The following is a 19,250-nucleotide window of genomic DNA, read 5'->3' on the forward strand; positions in this document are numbered from 1 at the left end:
GATTCTTCCATGATACATAAACACCACAACCGTTAATCAAGCGGAGCAATGCATCGTTTTATTGAGCAATGCTTACGGGACAGAGTGCTTTTAAATATTTTAGGCCTACAGCACACACACACAAGAGCTGCACACTTTCATGACATAGATAACAGTTATGACAAGTAGACCGACAACTGATAATATCTTCCTTTGACTGTATATTCAGGGATCGCACGTCCTTCAACGCTTTTTTCCATCAAACCCCGCACAGCACTATCAACATGGAAGCGTGTTTTTTTTTTTGTCGTTTTTTTTTTACAAATTACAACACATGGGATCGTAACTCTATGCAATCTGAGACAAAGCGAAGTCATTTCCCCGCCCCCCCAAAAGCTCACAGAAGTGTCTTTTTTTTTGAGATTCACATGTGCTGTACAGACGTCGAGAGTTGTGTGTTCACGAAGCCTCTCGCCTCTTCCACCGGAAACCGTCCTAAAAACAAAGAGCTTACATTTCTCATTATCCAATTAGCAAGTGATAGCACGGAAATCAAAATACAACAACACAATCGAGCCTTAAAAAACGTCAACCAAAACTACTTCAGTTATGACAACGATGTAGGAATCGAATTAGTAAGCAAATCGATCAGGGTAATAATTTCAGGAAAACTGTTACTGCTTTTGTACCGTGAGGACTGCAACATTGTCGTAATATTGCGTACACGTAATACACTTGCATATTTACACATCTACACAGGAACAGCAAAACCACCTTAGGATTCGTCCTTATTCGCCTTTTCCCTTTTTAGAAAATAACATTTTTCGAACGTCTCTTTTTAAAAAAATGATTCAAATACAAAATTAAATAATTCAGAGTAAAAAAGGCACACCCTCGCACAGTGTATATATGTCAACACATACAGTAGAATATTTAGGATTACTTTTGCAAACGAAATTTCAGAAGAAGACGTATCACAATATCTATATATTTTTATAATACTAAAGGTCTCTGGGATCACACAAAGTTTCGACAATGATGAGAGAGAGAGAGAGAGAGAGAGAGAGAGAGATATCAACAGTAAGGGGCAGCGTTCCCTCGCTCTTTACAGTGCAGCTGAAACACTATACGCAGATTCAAGCATCTATATAGCGCCAGCACAACTGCATTCTCAAGAGAACAGCCCACTGTAAACTTGCTAAGTATTACTGTAAAAAAAGGGAGGTACAAAATACGCTTCGTCTTCATACAATGTTCTCTAATCAAGAGCTAAACAACATAAAACAGGCAATGTTTTGTTCCTTCACTAGGGATACAAAAGTGGCAACGCACATGTAACCCATTAGGTGCTTAACACATTCTACCAATCACTACTATTGCATGACCCTCCGCGAGTCAGTGGTAAAACTGGAATCATTTGCATAAACGTTTTGGTGCGTTACATCATGTGCAAAAAACAGTTGAGTCATACTAAACGTTATTACCGGAGCCAATTGCAAATATTGAGCTCCTGTGCAAGACTTTACAATGCACGACAGGCAGGTCATCTAAATCCAATTTACTGATCGGATCTTAACTATAAACGCTGTAATCGATCCTGAAGTTGCATTCTTTTCGTAACGTCACAAACGCTTCGTAAACAGATTCGATTTAAAGGTACCGCCTGCAGCTAAAGAGCGATAGTGCAATAAACACTTTCCGACTATTTATTCCAATTTGTATTTATTCTGACTCTAGTCGTATTTGTTCAGGGCTAAATTTATTTCAGAAATCGAAATGATTTTTTTAGTTGCGATTTAAAACCGGAGGCTTTTTTTTTAGTCAAGTAAGTTTTAGTTCACTTCAAAATAAAAAAAAAATAAAAAAGTAATTTGATGAAAACGTACTCTGGGGTCATCTAGGATGTAGATGAGTTCGTTTCGTCTTTAAAACTAGCATTGCATCACTTGCTCACCAACCGATCCTCTGCAGTCAATGGGTGCCAACATAATAACATAATCTGCACAAAGTTAAAAATGCTTCGATTAATTTATTAAAAACATTGCTTCACAAAACATGAATCGATCAGCTGGATTACTTGGGAGTATTATAATTATTTTATCAGCTCTTGCTCTGACGGCACCCATTCACTGCACCGGTGAGCCGCTGACGCGATGCTACGTTTCAAATCGTTTCATGTGAAGAAACAAACTTGGTTACATCTTCAGGGCGAGTACGTCTTCAGCAAAGTCCAATTTTCAGGTCAACCATTCCTCTGAGAACAATGACTTTTGCTCCGCAGAGAACGTAAAGACAATAAATATATAAGCAGCTTTGAGAATTCCAGTATGATAATCATACCACGGAGCTGGGCACAAACAACATCACTCGGTTTCTCAATCAACAATATCTAACACAAAGGTACAGAACGCTATATATGCATGACTATATCACATGTATGCCTTATCAACCACGTGGAGCCATAAACCTACCGAAAAATCCAACAGAGGAGAAAAACGAAACAAACTGTAAACGAAAAAAAAAAAGATCTTGACAGATCTCAGACGTGATCCTGTGACAAGTGAGAGAGAGAAAGAGAGAGAGAGAGAGAGAGACACTGGATCCGTTACCCACAGCAAAACCTCTCTCAGGATATGAGCTCGTGTGCGGCCACCTGTTACTCTTCCTCGCGCCAGCCTCGGGGCAGCCCTTAGGAGAGGATGGTGGTGATGAAATCATAAAACCGCTTTGAATATTGCTCGGGGTTGACCGTTGAGATCTCGGCCCCTGCCTGGAGAAAGGAGGAGCAAAAAAAATGAAACCGAGGGCTAATTTAACACTAGCGGTGTGTTTATGACATATCCTCACCCCATGTTTGACTGTCTTGGCTGCGTGGGCTGCTTTCTTCTTGGCATCATATGGAGTGAGAATGTCAATCACTGCCATGAAGTAGATCTCTTTTTTGGGAGCATCTGAAAGGTAGAATGTGCTGCTGTATTTAAGCAGGATACAAATGGTATAAAGAGACACAGGACTGTTACTTTCTTTTTTTGGCCCAGTGCTGCGCTGCTACTGAATATTTAACTTTAATTTAATCTACTGACCTTGCGCAGCCATTTAAAGGCCTTGTAAGATGAAATGCATGGTTTTCTGTAATGCATTTAACATCGTTGCTGCAAATACTGCACATTTGTCACCAGTCTAGCTGGATAACATGGATAGTTTTACAATTATGCAAAAATGACTTATGACGCTCTTGAAAGCACCGGTTATGTGTTAAAAACTACAAATCAGTCAGTAATTTTATCCTCATTTTCCAGCATTTATTAATTATTAAGTGGCTTCACAGCGGTGTAATTTCTTTTAGCTTGTAGCACATTTTGTTTTTGTAATGAAAAAGCAGGGAAACGTAGCGTTTAATGATTGAATATTTCTAGTAAATACAGAAAAAATGTATAAAATGTTCAAAATAGCTGTAAACGTTTATCAGATTGTTTTGTATTGTGTTTAATGAATGAATATTTCTAGTAAATATATATAATAAAAACTCTGAAGTTTCAAGATTGTTTATTTTTTGTTTTGTTTTTGTAAAGGAAAAACGTAACATTTAATGAATAAATATTTATAAAAAAGCATTTATGAATTTAAAGAGCTGCAATACAACTGCGTGATTTCCAGTGTGCTGCATATTTCCTTTTGTAAAGAAAAAAACCCCCCAGAAAATATGGTAACACACTTTAAAATAAAGTTCCATTTGTTAACTATATTTAATGCATTAACTAAAATGAGTAATGCAGCATTAGTGAATTTTTGTTAACATAATAAATACAATACAATTATTTATTATTAGTCCATGTTAGCCCAGGTCCATTACAGGATTAGTTCACCCAAAAATTTAAATTCCTTCATGTTGTTCCAAACCCATAAGGTCTCAAGATATTTATGAACAGATGCAACTTTTGATTTTAATAACGTGTTAGTAACTGTTGGAATCAACAATAACTATTAAACTATTACTATTAACTATTAAATGTGTTATAAGTATTTGTCATTGTTAGTTCATGTTTACTACTGTAGTTAACTAATGTTAAAAATGTAACCTTATTGTAAAATGTTACCCAGAATATAACATTTCATGAATAAATGTTTTTTTAAGGCGATAGTTTTGAACACTGACTGGATATGTACTTGCTCAAATATTGATTTTGGATCATTTTTAAAAGGTTCCGCTTTACATTAAATAATAACAAATAAAAAAAAGAATACATTTCTGAGCACTGAATGTGCAATATTACATTATAAATATAACTACACTGTAAATGTGGCTTAATGTAAAATATTTACAAAGCAATGGTGTACACTGTACACTGTAACCGATTGGGTCCTCCTCAGTGTAGAAATATAAACATAATTCAGTGAGTTACTTGTTTCTGGTGGATTATAAAACAAAAAATGAATTGAAAACGGCTTAAGTTATAGCTGGAGACAAGAAAATCGTAAGAGATTTATGTGGGCCAGTAAACAACCATCTAACAGCCTACAAGCATATTTCAAATCTTGATTCTCTACTGTTTCAACCTGAAATAACTTGTTTGTTAAGTCAACTAAAACTTTAAGTTGACTCAACAAAAAAATGTTTAGGCAGCAGGGTAACAAGTTATTTCAAGTTGAACCAACTATTTTTTTTTTTGCAGCGTGGAAAACGACTCACTTTCATGGCTCTTGATGGCATACACATCAATGGTGGGATCAAACTCTCCCGGGCCCAGAGGTCTATTGCTGTCTAGTGTGTTACTGGGGCTGTCCGGCGGGGAGCCGGTGGCCCCTCCGTCGCTCTCCGTCCCCTCCTCCTCTCCAGCGTCGTTGTCTTCGCTCTCCTCCTCGGGCTGTTCCTGCTCCCCTCGCTCCACATCATGGATCCCCACCAGAAGACTGTAGTCCATCAGCTTCAGCTGGGCCAGGAACTAGAAACAAATTTTCCAAGGGATTAAGCACGAAACATTCATTGTCTTTTTAATTAGATGGCGCAGAGGGGTGATTAGGACGAATGAGCGTTTAGATAAGAGTTTAATGAGCCAATTACATTAAACAAAGCAAATGAGCAGGACGAAAAGCAGCAAGGAACACGACAGATAACGCACACAGACCTCTACGTCATTCTTCAGTTTCTCCAGGAACATCTTCTTGTTCTCCTCGTCGACGCAGATTTTCTGGCCGTCGTTGATGAAGTCGTTGTCTTTGTAAGTGGGAAGCTCCTTGGTCTGTTATTCACATTTGGAAACAGTGTTAAGAGTTCATTGTAAATTTAAACTTTCAGTTCACTCAGCAATCAAACAAAATGTCATTGACTTATAATATCACAAATTATCATTTTTTTGATTCGTTATTAGACTCAAAAATGAAAATGATCAATTGATATGAAAATACGTTTACATAAGGAACAAAATGAAAGGTGATGTGGTCATTTCTGTGCTATCAGTGGCACCAAAGGAAACTGACAAATGTTGTTTCCAGCAGCAATAAAATAAAATATTAATGAAACAACATTTTAGAGAATTAACACACTTTTTACTTCCTCACTGACTACAAAATTCAAACATTTAATGATGTACTTGTTTTTTTTGGTCAACTTTCCGTTATAGCACACATGGAAATCATCTTTGGGGGTGAAAAAAGTTTTGATATGGCACTCTTATGATCTGCTCGCACAACAACTGAACATCTGAGAACTCACTAAGAGAAAAATAGCAGCTCGCAGAAGCAGCGGAGTGTAACATAAAACAGACTGCCCCCTGTGGACACTCCGAGCAACAGGGAGTGATTTAGATTTCACGATTAGAGTCAACAGACAATTACAACATTCAAATAATTACAATGATTAAACCAAGGGTTATTTCCTAAATGCCTACTTCCACAAACATCAGCGATTCCAAACCATAGCCTACAGCAGCCAGTGTCAAGATTAAAGGGATAGTTCACCCAAAAATAAAGAACTGTTTTCCGAAATTGTACGACTTTCCTTTTTCTGTGGAACACAATTGAATGATTGAATATTTTCTGCACATATACAGGTAACTGAATAACTTCTTTTTTTTTAATCTCAGATATGGACAGATAGATAAATAATCATTATTCAAAATTGAAAAACATTATTCAAAATTTGAATTTATGTTCATACATGTTTAGAATGACAGGTGAGTAAATCATTAAACTTTTGGCCGAACATTGATCCGATTTTCAAGAGCTAGATATGCAATGCATTAAATGTTTGAGACATTTACCAAACATAAAAGAAAGCAAAACAAAAAAGATTATTTAGCTAAATAACTTTGCCTTAGGTTAGTCCTTTAGAACTGAACACAAAAAAAAAATCCAGATAGCTCCTTCTAAGAAAAATGTTTGGACCTTTTATGACCAATTCAACATTTGTTGAAAATAGGAATAATTTCCCAAGGAACAGAATAAGTCTTCAAACTAACAAAGTGTGCAGAAGGACATGTGAAGGTATATATATAAAAGCCTAGTATTCCAGTTCTTTTCACAAATTCCAGCAGAGATTGTCGAAGAAGTCGTCAACGCTTTATTTTTCTGGAACAGGAAGACAACATAAAGCACCAACCCCGGGCTTGGGTTTACAGTCCCTTGTGGGATCCAGAGGGACCGGTGATTTCCTGAGGCAAAATGCGGGGTAAAGGCATGTTGAAGAAGAACACAGAGCAATATGGGACAGTTCTTGGCTGTCGTGTCCTTACGTGTCTTATGGCGCAGTAAAAGCGTGTGGCAATCCGGATGGTTTGTAGCTTTTGGCTCATGCGTGATTTGGACGGAGCCTCCTCGGGTGGACGTGGCTGCAGGGAAAAGGAGTGTCAGATGCAAGCAGCTTCACACACAGATCAGTGTGTGGAGGTGAGAGACGAGAGCTTTCTAGATAACTTTGAGGACTTCTTTTCATAAAGCAAAGGTGTAAAGCCTTCCCGGAGAAAATGGAAAAATGAAAAAGATGGAAATATCTCCACATACATGCATCAAATGAAACACACCAAATGTACATAGTGATATAAAGTTGACTGATAACATGGCTGTTGTACAGAAAACAAGTGAAGACACAAAATATCATGGGAGAATGTTAAAGGGATAGTTCACTCAATGAAAATTCTGTCGTCATTGCTCCAAACCTTCAGGAGCATCTGTTCAACATAAAAGGAGATATTTTGAAGTATGCTGGCAACCAATCAATTATCGATAAGACTGCGTTCTTTAAAATATCTTCTTTTGTGTTCAGCAGATGCGTGCGTTCCCACGGGTTTGGAACGACTTGAACTCGACAGATTTTCATTTCGGCGGAACGATCCCTTTAAGGAAATCTCAGTAGAGAAGCAAAGGAAACATTACATCAAATACAGTGAATGACAACAAATCTAGTCTGTATATGACACACAATTACAAATATACATCAGTTAATATTTGCCATTTTTTGAGAGTATCATATACAGCATTAGAATGTAGATATAAAATCTCAATGGAGGAGGAAGTAATCGAAGAAACAATTTAACATGCCAGAAAAACTAACATGCGTGTAGAAAAATATATATTTATATACATGCAAATCATTCACATGCCCTCCACATGGACACAGATATGAAAAAAAATACACAAGATCAGGTTTGCCTTATGTGAGAGAATCCTGTACACAAGTATAAACTGCAACTCATTAGCCTTTTATTAATGTACAGAATGTTTTCACAGTAAATCAATGTAAAACGTGTAATCCAACAAGTCAAATGCTTCATGAAGACAAGTACTCAATCTCTGATCTATTATTTACACTGGTTTCTGTTACCATCTCTTTACATTCAGAGATCAGTGCACTTAAATTACAGTGTAAAACAATAGGGTATCACAATATACAGAGATACGGTTCTTAGGTTTAAATTATTCCAATTATTTTCATTCTTCTCAGGACCATTACTTAAATGAATTAAATAATACCCCTCTACTACAAAGTGCAGTTTCCCACACTCTGAAGCAAATTAAATCAAGCAAACACTGAACAGAAAAGGAGCACAGAGAGTATTCTTTTTCCCCAAGGAATGGAGTAGAAAATGGGATCTTTCACACGGGAGAATTTTATTTTGGGAGTTTATTAATGCACAACACACATGGAAAGGAAAATGATGTTATAATCGTGATTATAATGTTTTTCCTTACACATAATTTTAAGACTCTGACATGCAATACATTCAACATGCAAATGTGAGTTTTCTGAACACTTATGTAATAATAATACACTGGAAATAATGAAACATTTCTAATACAGAAGTTCACCCCCTTTTCAAAAATTCATTCCATATAATAAGAAAATGGGGATAGTTTACCTTTTCTTTGTCGCTAGCCTCTCTTGCCACTGTGGATCCCTAAAAAATACATCAAAAAAACATTTATTCTCATTAAACCATTACTTTTTTTTAACAACCTTTGGTTACCAGAACATCAGGTTCTGGTTTCCAGAACATTAGTCAGAAAAGTTTCCTTAACATTTAAAGAACATTCTGGGAACGTTACTTTATGGTTCTTCATAGTTTACTTTTAAGTTATTTTTAAAATAACCACACTGCATCCTTCCAGGAACATTATTTTATGGTTGCAAAAAAAACTAATGTAAAACTTAAAAAAAGAATGTTCCCCTAATGTTAGTTTATTCTTAAAAAAGGAAACCAAAACGTTTGGGGAACGTTATGTGTTCACTGGTGTGACACTTTTGAAACAATTCAATCTCTGATTCAAAAGAATCATGATTCATGAACTATAATGAACGTTAAACAAAGCTATTATATGCCTCAAAAATCATGAAATAGAATACCACATTCATTCCCACATATTCTCCCAACTAGAATAACTCACCTTCAGGTCATATTTTTTGTAAACAGGCAGCCGGTGGCTGAAGACATTACGAGTTACGATCATGTAGGTCTCATCTCCATCCACTGTGAGGCGATACATGCCCAGAAACTGAGGGAGCAGCGTGTTTCCATGGCACTCGACTATATACTACAGTGGGCAAATACAAAAAAAAGAGATTCACTTCAAAGCTTGTGAGATTCACCGTAGGATCACCTTAACAAAGAAACAGATGCTCCCTCTACCTGGTGGTACTTTTTCAAAATGTTGTGCATCTCGGCCACGTCCTCGCTGGTGATGATCTTGATGACATACCTCTTGTTGTACGAAGTGTGAAAACGAGCTCCACTACGGCCCTGAGCGTCACTGGGAATTGGGGCCCTGCGTGTCAGAGAGTTCTGCCATGGGAGGAAAGAACAGTGAAGGATTTCACACTGCCAGGCTTGCGCTAAACGGCTCCAATAAAACGGTGAAAAGCTACTGGCACTTCTCCTAGACTGCAGTCTGCACTCAGCCTGGAATGCCAGACTGTACTGTCTGGCTACTTCTTTTATTGAACCTCATCACGAACCGAAACGCGTTGGCAGGTTTTGCTCATTTGGATGGCACAGCATCCTCTTCTACGGCAATGGGAAAAACGGGAAAGAGCGTGTGGCAGTTACTGCCCTCTGCAGAAAGGCAGGAGTCAGTGGGTTTGCATTAAAATGGCATTATTCAACCAGCAAAAGCACAGCTGCGCAACTGCCTGAGCTTTGGAAGCCATCTTTAGTATAGCTGCCAAAACTGCAAGGTCTCTGCGGTTCACTGCAATAGACACGTTCTTTGTTGCCGCTGTTCTGAGTGGGATTCGATTTCACGATGTTAAAAGCTGTTCCCAATTGGTTTTGCTTAAGTATATCCAGATTGGAATATCAAGAATTGAAGATTGTCAACAAATCAAGTATTTGTGTTAGCTTATCTAATAATAACACAGTAATACAGGCCAAACTATATGCAAAATTGTTTTTTTTTCTCTGCATATGGTTTTGGCTATTAAGCTCTGATTACACCAAGAACAGTAACTATTAAGGATAATGAAATTAACGCTTACACCAGCGACACGCGTCTGCTGCTTCAAATTCATAAGTGCCTTATAGCAAAATGGATTCTGATTGGATCTTAGTGTTTGTATCTTTCCTCAACTGGAAAAAAAATCACTGTGAAAGTGATTCCAATGATATCGTTTCACTGTGCCTTCATCTTTATAGTCGTGATGTGGACGAAAATCTTTATTGTGGCGTGAACAGGCCTTTAGATGCCTATTTTGCTTTTCTACAGTATCAGTTCACAATTTCCTGCTTAGCTGCATTAGCATTGCTTTTTTCCCCACCGCTGTCTCTATCTCAGAACAGGCCACAAAAGCCAATATTTTTGGTTATGATGACCCACCAGTTGAGAACCACTCTTGTTGTTATTTATATAGGTTGTGTTTATTGATTCGGAGATGTTTTACTGAAGTAACCCGGAGACATTCAAACACAACTGCATCAAAAAAGTGCACTTTCACTTCAATGAAATTTAAATGCTGATTCCTACGATCCCGGTGCTGGGTCAACAGTAGTGTAAGTGTAGTATTGAAGTATTCTGGGAGATGGGCCAAATTCAATACAGTATTTTCAGCATATGGCATTTAACTTGATCTGAGCCTGAAAGATCTGATGATGGCTGTAGAAACTAAAACTTGATATTATTTCTTTTTTTTTCTACATAGGAACTGAGATACAAAAACGCTTCAGTTTAAAGAGTGAATTGAGCAAGGTTAAATAACAGTGTCAAATTTAACAATTGTTAATGTAACAGTCAACATGATTTTTTTTATATTTTGTTAACCTTTTTGAAAACGTTAAGCATTAAATGTGGTTTTAACAGTTTTCGACATTGAATCAACATTTGAAAGATTTCAGCTGTGAATGTTACTTTCAGATCTTAAACTTCACAAGCAACAGCTTGTGCAGCACATCTCAGGGTAAATGTGTCGTGGTGCACTGCAGACTTTGCAAAGAGGCTTATTGAAGGATGAGGCAGTAAAAAAAAATAAAAAATTACACATGACAAACTTGCAGTCGACGTGTGAACAGGCTGCTCGTTTCACATTCGAAGAAAGAAGAAAATAACAAAAGCATAACAATAAATAACGTTGTGAACAAAGAAATAAACTTAAAATAAGATAAATAAAAAATGACTTTAGTATATCATAGATCTGTGAATATGTGATTTTCTTTCTATATCGCAACATTGCATTTGCAATGTGAGTTTTTCCCAACATCGCTATAGTTCAAAGTCAGTTTTTAGCTTTATATTAACAGACTGCTTTCACTTTTAACTTTAATCCCTCTCTCTCTCTCTCTCTCTCTAGATGACTAATTCAAAAAATAAATCCATTCAAATAAATGTGATCTTACAGCACTATTTCACTCTGTGTCTTATTCAAACCAGACAGAATGCTTTCACTATTGAGCCGTAACTGATGAAAATAACCGCCGTTTTTACCCTTCCGGTCAAATATTTCCCTGCAAACATCACATCCAGCTTTAACTTTAATTAAAGCATCATATCCAGCAAATAGCCAAACGCATCTTTTCTAATAATTCAATGGACTGAAGTGACTTGTTTCCTTAATAATACAGTTACACCTCAAACACTGTTAATATGTTGTATTTTAAGGCATTTGTTAAGTTTTTTCCTTAAAACACTCGTGTGTATGATTGCATTCTTACGCATTTCTACCCGCGCCACTGTTGCTAATCCCAAAACGTCATTTTAAACCAGAGCAACAGTGGCTTGAGCCATTGATAGCAGACAAATGCAGTTAATAATGAAGAAATTATAAAGAGAGACAGACTAAGAGTATGCAAATTACTTGAATCTGTTTGTCTTGTTCAGCAGCAACGCTTTAAATATTAGCGAAACTGTAAATTAATCTGTTTCAAGAACAGTACCGCTTTTACCACACTCGTCATGTAGCTTTTAAGTCGCTAAACTATTTTGCTGAGTGTGTCCGTACTGTATATGTGTGCATTGATATATGTGTGTGTACAGTTCATCTATATGTGTGATGTATGTGTGTGTACAGTTGAGTGGGAGAAAAAGAGTCTGTGCTTTCACTACATGGTAAAAACCTTGTTTGGTATATTTACTTGTTTGGTGGGTGTCGTTGTGGGTTTTGGTTCTTTAGCTGTTATAGGCTGTAAGGCCCTTTATAATAATTGGAATCATTTGGTGAAATGATATGGACATGTAATGTGGTCAAGACCTGCCTGAAACTACTTCAGTCAATACATTTACCTAAAAATAATTTCACACCTTAGAGCTTTCATCAGCCAATCATATTCAAGCATTCAGCAGTAATATAAACTTTTGTAATACACAGCATAGAGGCAAAGGACCATATGGCACGCAGCGGAGGATGGAGGAGCGCTTATTTAAGCACTTATGTACCTGATATTCCTGATCATCAATGGAGAACCGTTCCCTCAGATTGCGGAAGACTAGAGGACAGTACTCCTTAAACTTGAAATGGCTTGGCATGTTCTCTCTTTGAAAATAGAAAGAGGCGTAAAAGCTGATAACTACCAAAAGCGAAGAAATGAACGTGGCAAAATTATCACGTAAAGTCGGACTCTCTCACTTGTTGAAGAGGTGGTTGTCCACCTTGATCTTTGAGTTGGCTTTGAAGTCATCAGGCATCAGCATAACAGGAATCTGGATGTGGCTGAGTTCATTTATCTGAAAGAAAAAATAACGGAGAGAAAATTATTCAGTAATGCCAGATTACAAAATAATATTTGAACAGCTGAGGCATATCTAAAATAGCTTTATATCTGTTGTACAAGAGACTTCTGGACCCGCTCCAAATGAATAAATCAGAGCGTTTTCTTATTTACCAAGACCTATCTGCAGTACAGGGGCCATTCCTCAAAATGTGCTGCACTGATGGACCGCTGCCAAGAAGCAACTTCCTTTCACTAACAACAGCAGCAGTGAAAAACAGAGCCGTCTGCGCCAACAGAGTAAGCATTACTTATTGGCTGGACCGTCCACTTCCTTTTTTATCGTTTTAAATTATTCAGTACACGACAAGTGGTCTTTCATGGGCAATAGCACATGCATGACTACACTTAAACTCAAGTCAGTTGACTGACTGAGAAAGGTGCCTGCTTAGCTAAGGATAACCAGATTTTGGTGTACATGTCCGATTGTCCTACATGGTGGAATCCAACCTGGCTATTCGACACTCCTTTTCCATCACATGAACACACCACACAAACACTCTGTGTGCAGAGAGTTATTTTTGTGCATCTTCCTGTGCCTCCATCTGTCCCTGCTGCATCAGGGGGTGTCCTCTTGTCGATTAGGAAGCAGTTTAGTAAAGAAGGCAATACTTTGTGATTTAAACAAAGCCAAACAGTAGCCCACAAAGAGATGAAATAAAAGAAAGCAACTGCAAGACTGGGGGAGAGGGCAGCGAGTTCACTGAGAGCAGCACTGAAACAGCAGCAGCCGAAAATGGGAAAGGACAAATCACGGTCAACCAGCCTGAGCGTGTCTGACGCAAACACACACACACACCTACAATCTATGTCTTATATGATTCAGATTAAACATTTTTTTTTATGTATTTTAATGATTGTCTTTTATAATATTGACAGTTTATCATATTATCACATAATTTTTTGTAATTCTCATTATTCATTTATATCATATTTATATTTATATTTATATATATATATATATATATATATATATATATATATATATATATATATATAGTAAAAAAATATATAGAAAAAGTATTTAATTTAATGTTTTATAATAAAAATGATATGAATGTAGACATGTAAATGCATATAAATATTTTCAAAATATATGTGTGTGCATTTATACGGACATAGTAAAGATACACAAATACAGAACACACAAATAATGTCAAAAAAGGTTTGGATGTGATTATCATTTGGTAATATTTTTATAATATATGATTATACTTTTTATATTTATTAAAAATATATTCATGAATGACATAAAAATACTTTAATATATATTTATATAGTTTCATAAATAAATACTATATATATGCTAAATGTAGCATCAAGCATTTATAACTACACATTACAATTGAAAGCACATTGTATTCATGATCATTTTAAACTTAATGCTAATTACAAAATCAAATTGGTAATGAGAACTGTGACGTGACAAATATAAATAGCACAGAGAGAGCGTGTTGATGTAATTACATGCACATACAGATAGTATGTGGCATATCGGCTCTTGACCCCCCACCCCTTTACACTCGGTTACATAATCAACATACAATTTCATTTGGATAAAGCCATTGAGATTAATCAAGCAAGCAACCAGAGGCTTTTCTGGCGGAGCAGGCCATGTGTTTTCTGAAAGCCCACCCTAAAACATGCACACCATTAACATTACAAGCGATTTAATACTTCTTTTTATTGCATTTCAAATCAGAGCTAAAATAATTCCATTACTGGAGCCTGTTTTCTCAACAGACTAATATCTGTCGGCACATACGGCTTATCACCCGCTTTACATAACGCAGCGCTACTACAAATTCACATCAAGGGCAACACACAGTGTCGTTCCTTATGTGCTGTGAAAAGAGACCGGCTAAGTGTGTATGGAGGGGTTCTGGGCTCTAGTTAAGGCAATTTCGTATTCTGGCCATTAGTTCCTGCCACAATGGAAAAGGCCTTTATGTCCTTCACCTCAGACTTAAGTTATACCTCCGAGACTCTTACATAATCAACATGAAAAAGCTCATCTGACTCAGTGCTGAATGAGAGGATAAAACATCTAAAAGGGGAGAAGAGGCAAGGAGGGGTGTGGATTAGAAGAGAGAGAGGAGAGATGAATCTAAAAGAAGTATGAAAGGAATAGACAGGCATCATGCATACGCAAGACGGTGTGGATATATATGTGCTCAAAGGAGGGGCTGTATTGGCCTGAATTATAAAAATAGGCTAAACCCACAGGCGATATTCCTGAACACTACATTTATGAGGTCAAAAGATCTCATTGTAATAGAGCGTCAATAAGGTGAACCACGGAGGATGGATGGGAAGAAAGTGCTAATGATGTTTAAGAGCATAAACCTGCGGGGAACATGGATTCGGCTTGGCCTTTAGTGATGCTGTTCTACAAAAACACACAATGACTGAGAGAAAAGACTCAACAAAAACTCCTTCAAGATGTTCATGCCAATTTATGTATACACACACACTCATATATATATATATATATATATATATATATATATATATATATATATATATATATATATATATACACACATATATACACACATTATATTATACACACATATATATGTATATATATATATATATATATATATATATAATACACACACACAGCCAAGCTCTAGGCCTGATGAGAAAACAGATCAAAAGGCCATTCAAACAACCTCTCTGTTTCAAAACTGCTGGCTTTTGTTTTATTATACTCAGAGGAGCTGCATTTGTAGAGTACTCCTTCCTGTCAACACTATGATGTTGACAGACGACGCAACTCTTTTACCAAATCGAGCTTTGTTACATTGAAACAGTCAGAGACTTGTGTATATATATTACATATGAGTTTTTGTAAGCATGAAATCACTCAAAAAGTACACTGTAAAAATTATCAAGAATTTAACAGTAAGAAAGATACTATATACAGCCTAACTATACTCAATGGAAAACTGTAATTACGTTTAATGCAGTTTTACAGTTAAATACTGTTTTTTTTAAAGTGAAAAAGAACAAGTCACTGTTTAACCGTGAACTAACACTCCCAGAATTCCCTGCGTGACACTTCATATTTCATGTTTTTTTATTATTTAAATAACCGTTTCTTCTTTTTTCCCCCCAACAGTTGTGTACATCAGCGATTTATATTAACATTATATCTATTAAATGGAATATTTTTTTACTGAAAAATGTTTTAATTAATACATTATTATCGTGAATTTAAGTTTTAGTAAAAACTAAAATGTTGCATATTTCTTCAGATAAAATTCTGGCATTTTACCATAAACTTCACAGATTTTGTGTTCTTCTACCTGATGTTTGACCTTAAATAGATAACTCATCTAGAACAGTGGCTTACAAAGTCTTCACATATCAAATATGAGGGTCTACAAGACAAACGCCTCGTTTGAAGATGGGTTATACAGCCTACAAAGAGCACAAAATAATAAAAGTGATTAGTAACACCATCATTGTGCTGTTATCATTTTCTGGATTATGCCACATTGACGCATGGTTATGGTTTTCCGATGATGCCATAAATTAATAATCTAATAAAAAAGACGTGTGCATTAATTTTTAATTCTTTCCAGTGGTATCTGAGTCCTACAGAGCACACAAAAACAATGAGGCTTTGATAACTTGAGATCAATGTGTAAATTAATAATTCTGCACCTCCCCACAACACAAAGGTTGCAAATGATCATTTTAATGCATCCTCTTATGCGTGTGCGTTACGAGAGCGACACAAGACTCCCAGACACCAGTGTTCAGATTCCCAGGAGGCCAATTAAAGGTTTGTCAGATACCTGGAAATCTTCCATTCCCACAGGAGAAGCACTCTTTAAACGTGACGTGTTGTTTCAGGTTGAAAACACACACACATTAAGTCCTACAGTTGGAGTTAATCACAGGGAAAAAAATACTTAAACGGTGTTCTTGCAATTAATGATGAGAAACTAGAAGACTACAGAGTTTACTACAGGTAACTGAGAAATAAAGCCTTCCTGTGCTGGCAGTGTTGGAGGGATCAGGGATCTAAATGCTGTCTTCACAGCAGCCCGTGCAGTTAGTCATTCAGCGTCTTCAACGCCAGAGCCTCTCATCTGAGCTAACACTCACTTTGCCTGCTGACACAATCATTTCACCGAATCTTGAGGACCAGGACGTGCCACAAAAATGAAAAACCAACATTTAGCTTTCAAGAAATTCTTCTGGACGGTTCCTGTCGGAGTAATTCTAATTGCTCGCCCCAAATTTGACCGTAAACCCCCGCTTCTTTCACATTTTTTCCTTTCCTATATCTCAATATGGATCAGCACCGCCAGATACATAAACAGTGCGTCAAACGAGATATAAATATTTACAAACCAAGCACTCACGTCAAGACATTAATCAGCTGACACCACAGGATGCTTCAAACTGATTTTCAGCACCATCTGTTGAATTTTCACCACCATCAGATGTAGCGAAAATGTAACGTGTTAATGGAATAATAACAATCTGCATAACGCACATATTACAGTAGCCATTTTGTTTTGCTGGTTTTACAACAGGACCTAACCTACTTAAAACGTGGAAAATTACCTTACTTTTTTAACAAGTGATCATATTATTACTGTGAGACAGAAAATGTGAGCAGAAATAATTTATGTATTAGGGCCTGTTTGATCTCATAACAGATGAATTAGAATTCGAAAAATGAAAGCTGAATTTGATTTGAATATATCAACAAACAACAACGTAACAAAATGGTTTAAAGAGAATATAAGAATGTTATTCGAATTTTAAGAACTTCCTCCTTTACTAGAACGTTTTATATCTGCTTTTTGTTCTCGGATGTAACATAAATGTTTCTAAATTCGAACGAGTGGATCATCTGAGAGCAAGCGGAAATGTTGTCACGTCTCGAGGTCGATTATTGATCGCGTCGCGAGCGAACAAATACCTCTGATGCTTCGAGACGGAGAATGAAGGAAACTCTAGCCTAACGAGGGATCAAGAAGCCGCAAGAAAACCGCCACACGTGCCTTCTTCAATCCGCTCGCGCTGAGCATCGCAGCTGTTATAAACCTGTAAGAAAACCGGAGCCTTACCGAGTGGTTCACTCCCCACATCAAGACGCTGAGCAGCGGGTCGCTGGCCCGAAACAGCTTCACCTTCTGAGACACGAAATGTTTCTTCTTGGTTTTGGTTTTGCTGGCGATGGATGCAGCAAGGCTGCTGGCTGCAGAGGCCATGTTTAGCGAGCAGGCTCGGATGAATGAAATCCCTCTCTACGGCGATGCCTCGACACGAGCTGTTCGGAATCAGCAGCGCCCCGCCGGATCTCCACACGCGATTTGTCCCTTTCGTTATTTAATGCATCGCGTTCACGCATCCCTCTGCAAACGCGCAGCTGACGAGCGACGGGGGGAAAAAAACTCTCAGAAACCCCGCTATCCACCAAACTCCCCCACCAGCTAACTGCTAGCTGTCATTGACGTTAGCTTGAAGGTTACAGTTGGCTGGACGTGTGCGCTACCAACTCATTCACGCAAACTAAACCTTAAACCCGGCCGGCAAAGCATCCCAGAGGCTCAAACGAAGGGCGTCCGGTGCTCGTCGCGAAACGTTACGAGGAGTAAACAAGCGCACAGATTCGGAGCGCGGAGATTTTGCAGCACCCCGCTATAAAAAGGTGTGTCGCCTCGTTTAAAATCACCGCGAGACCCCGACGACGCGCGTTATCGTGGCACGACCGTTTGCGGATCTGTCAGCGGCGAGCGCAAAAAAAGAAAACGAGCGAAACGCTAAAAGGAGACGACTGCTGGAGTGAAGCCCCGACGGAGAGCGGGCATCTGAGCCCATCCACTGCGCCTGTATGCAGCAGCTGGATCAGGCTTCGCTGCCTCTCTGACAGCTCCGCTTTAGCTCAGCTCAGCACGTTGACACGTTAATCTTGCGTTTCACGTTCCCGCGTTTGGCGCGGTGCCGCTCTCTCGTCGATACCGCTACAGCGCGACGAAGTCCACGCGGTCCTACTGGTTGTCGATTTTGGTTTTGGCCGGCAATAAAAGCTTCGCAGGCTCAGTCTTTAACGTAAACGTCTGAACGAGCCTTCGGCAATCTGACCCCGTACAAAACCCGAGTCCACGCAGAAGAGATGTCGCCGAGGACGTTAAACAGATTAATTGTATACGTTACCGCGTACCTGCGGCGCAAACGGCGTGGGCGGATAATCAACGTAGGTTTATAACGCAGATGTATCTACAAAATCTTACATGCCTGTTATCTTCTTTTTTTTGGGGGGGGGAGATGATAGCTTGAATTTTTATGCAAATATAGCTACTGTGCTTTAAGAAAAAATGCTAGAAAGACCACAAACCGCGCTCGTTTTTTGTTTAATAAAGTTGCAGTTTCATGCATCTACATTTTACATGAATTAATAGCACTTTCGAGAGATACGCTGTTCGCTCCTATGAGATGAAAACGCAGCCACATCGGTATCCTAATAAAGGTTTTAAGGAGCGGGTCGCCTCATGGGGGCAGACATGTTAAGATCATTATTATCTCGCTAATCTTATCAGACACTTGCTCACAGAATAA

At 37.8% G+C, this 19,250-nt stretch overlaps 2 protein-coding genes across 3 annotated transcripts in view; both read right to left on the reverse strand.

Moving 5' to 3' along the window:
- The window catches only part of tox (thymocyte selection-associated high mobility group box), an 839,643-nt gene that overhangs the window by 368,845 nt on the left and 451,548 nt on the right, over window positions 1–19,250 (reverse strand). The window lies entirely within an intron of this gene.
- Window positions 37–18,560, reverse strand: pip4k2ab (phosphatidylinositol-5-phosphate 4-kinase, type II, alpha b). Of its 2 annotated transcripts, XM_043259560.1 has the most exons (11): window positions 17,759–18,556; window positions 12,524–12,621; window positions 12,334–12,430; window positions 9,102–9,254; window positions 8,860–9,006; window positions 8,334–8,372; window positions 6,711–6,806; window positions 5,106–5,219; window positions 4,670–4,922; window positions 2,827–2,930; window positions 37–2,749 (listed from the first exon to the last, which is right to left on the reverse strand). In XM_043259560.1, the coding sequence occupies exons 1-11, from the start codon at window positions 17,900–17,902 to the stop codon at window positions 2,669–2,671; spliced, it is 1,326 nt and encodes a 441-aa protein (XP_043115495.1). In that variant the 5' UTR covers window positions 17,903–18,556; the 3' UTR covers window positions 37–2,668. The 2 variants fall into 2 exon arrangements, with proteins under 2 accessions (XP_043115495.1, XP_043115504.1); XM_043259569.1 differs by lacking the exon at window positions 6,711–6,806 and having other exon boundaries at window positions 17,759–18,560.

Source organism: Puntigrus tetrazona, chromosome 2 (assembly GCF_018831695.1).
Source record: "Puntigrus tetrazona isolate hp1 chromosome 2, ASM1883169v1, whole genome shotgun sequence".
NCBI classification, from domain to species: domain Eukaryota; kingdom Metazoa; phylum Chordata; class Actinopteri; order Cypriniformes; family Cyprinidae; genus Puntigrus; species Puntigrus tetrazona.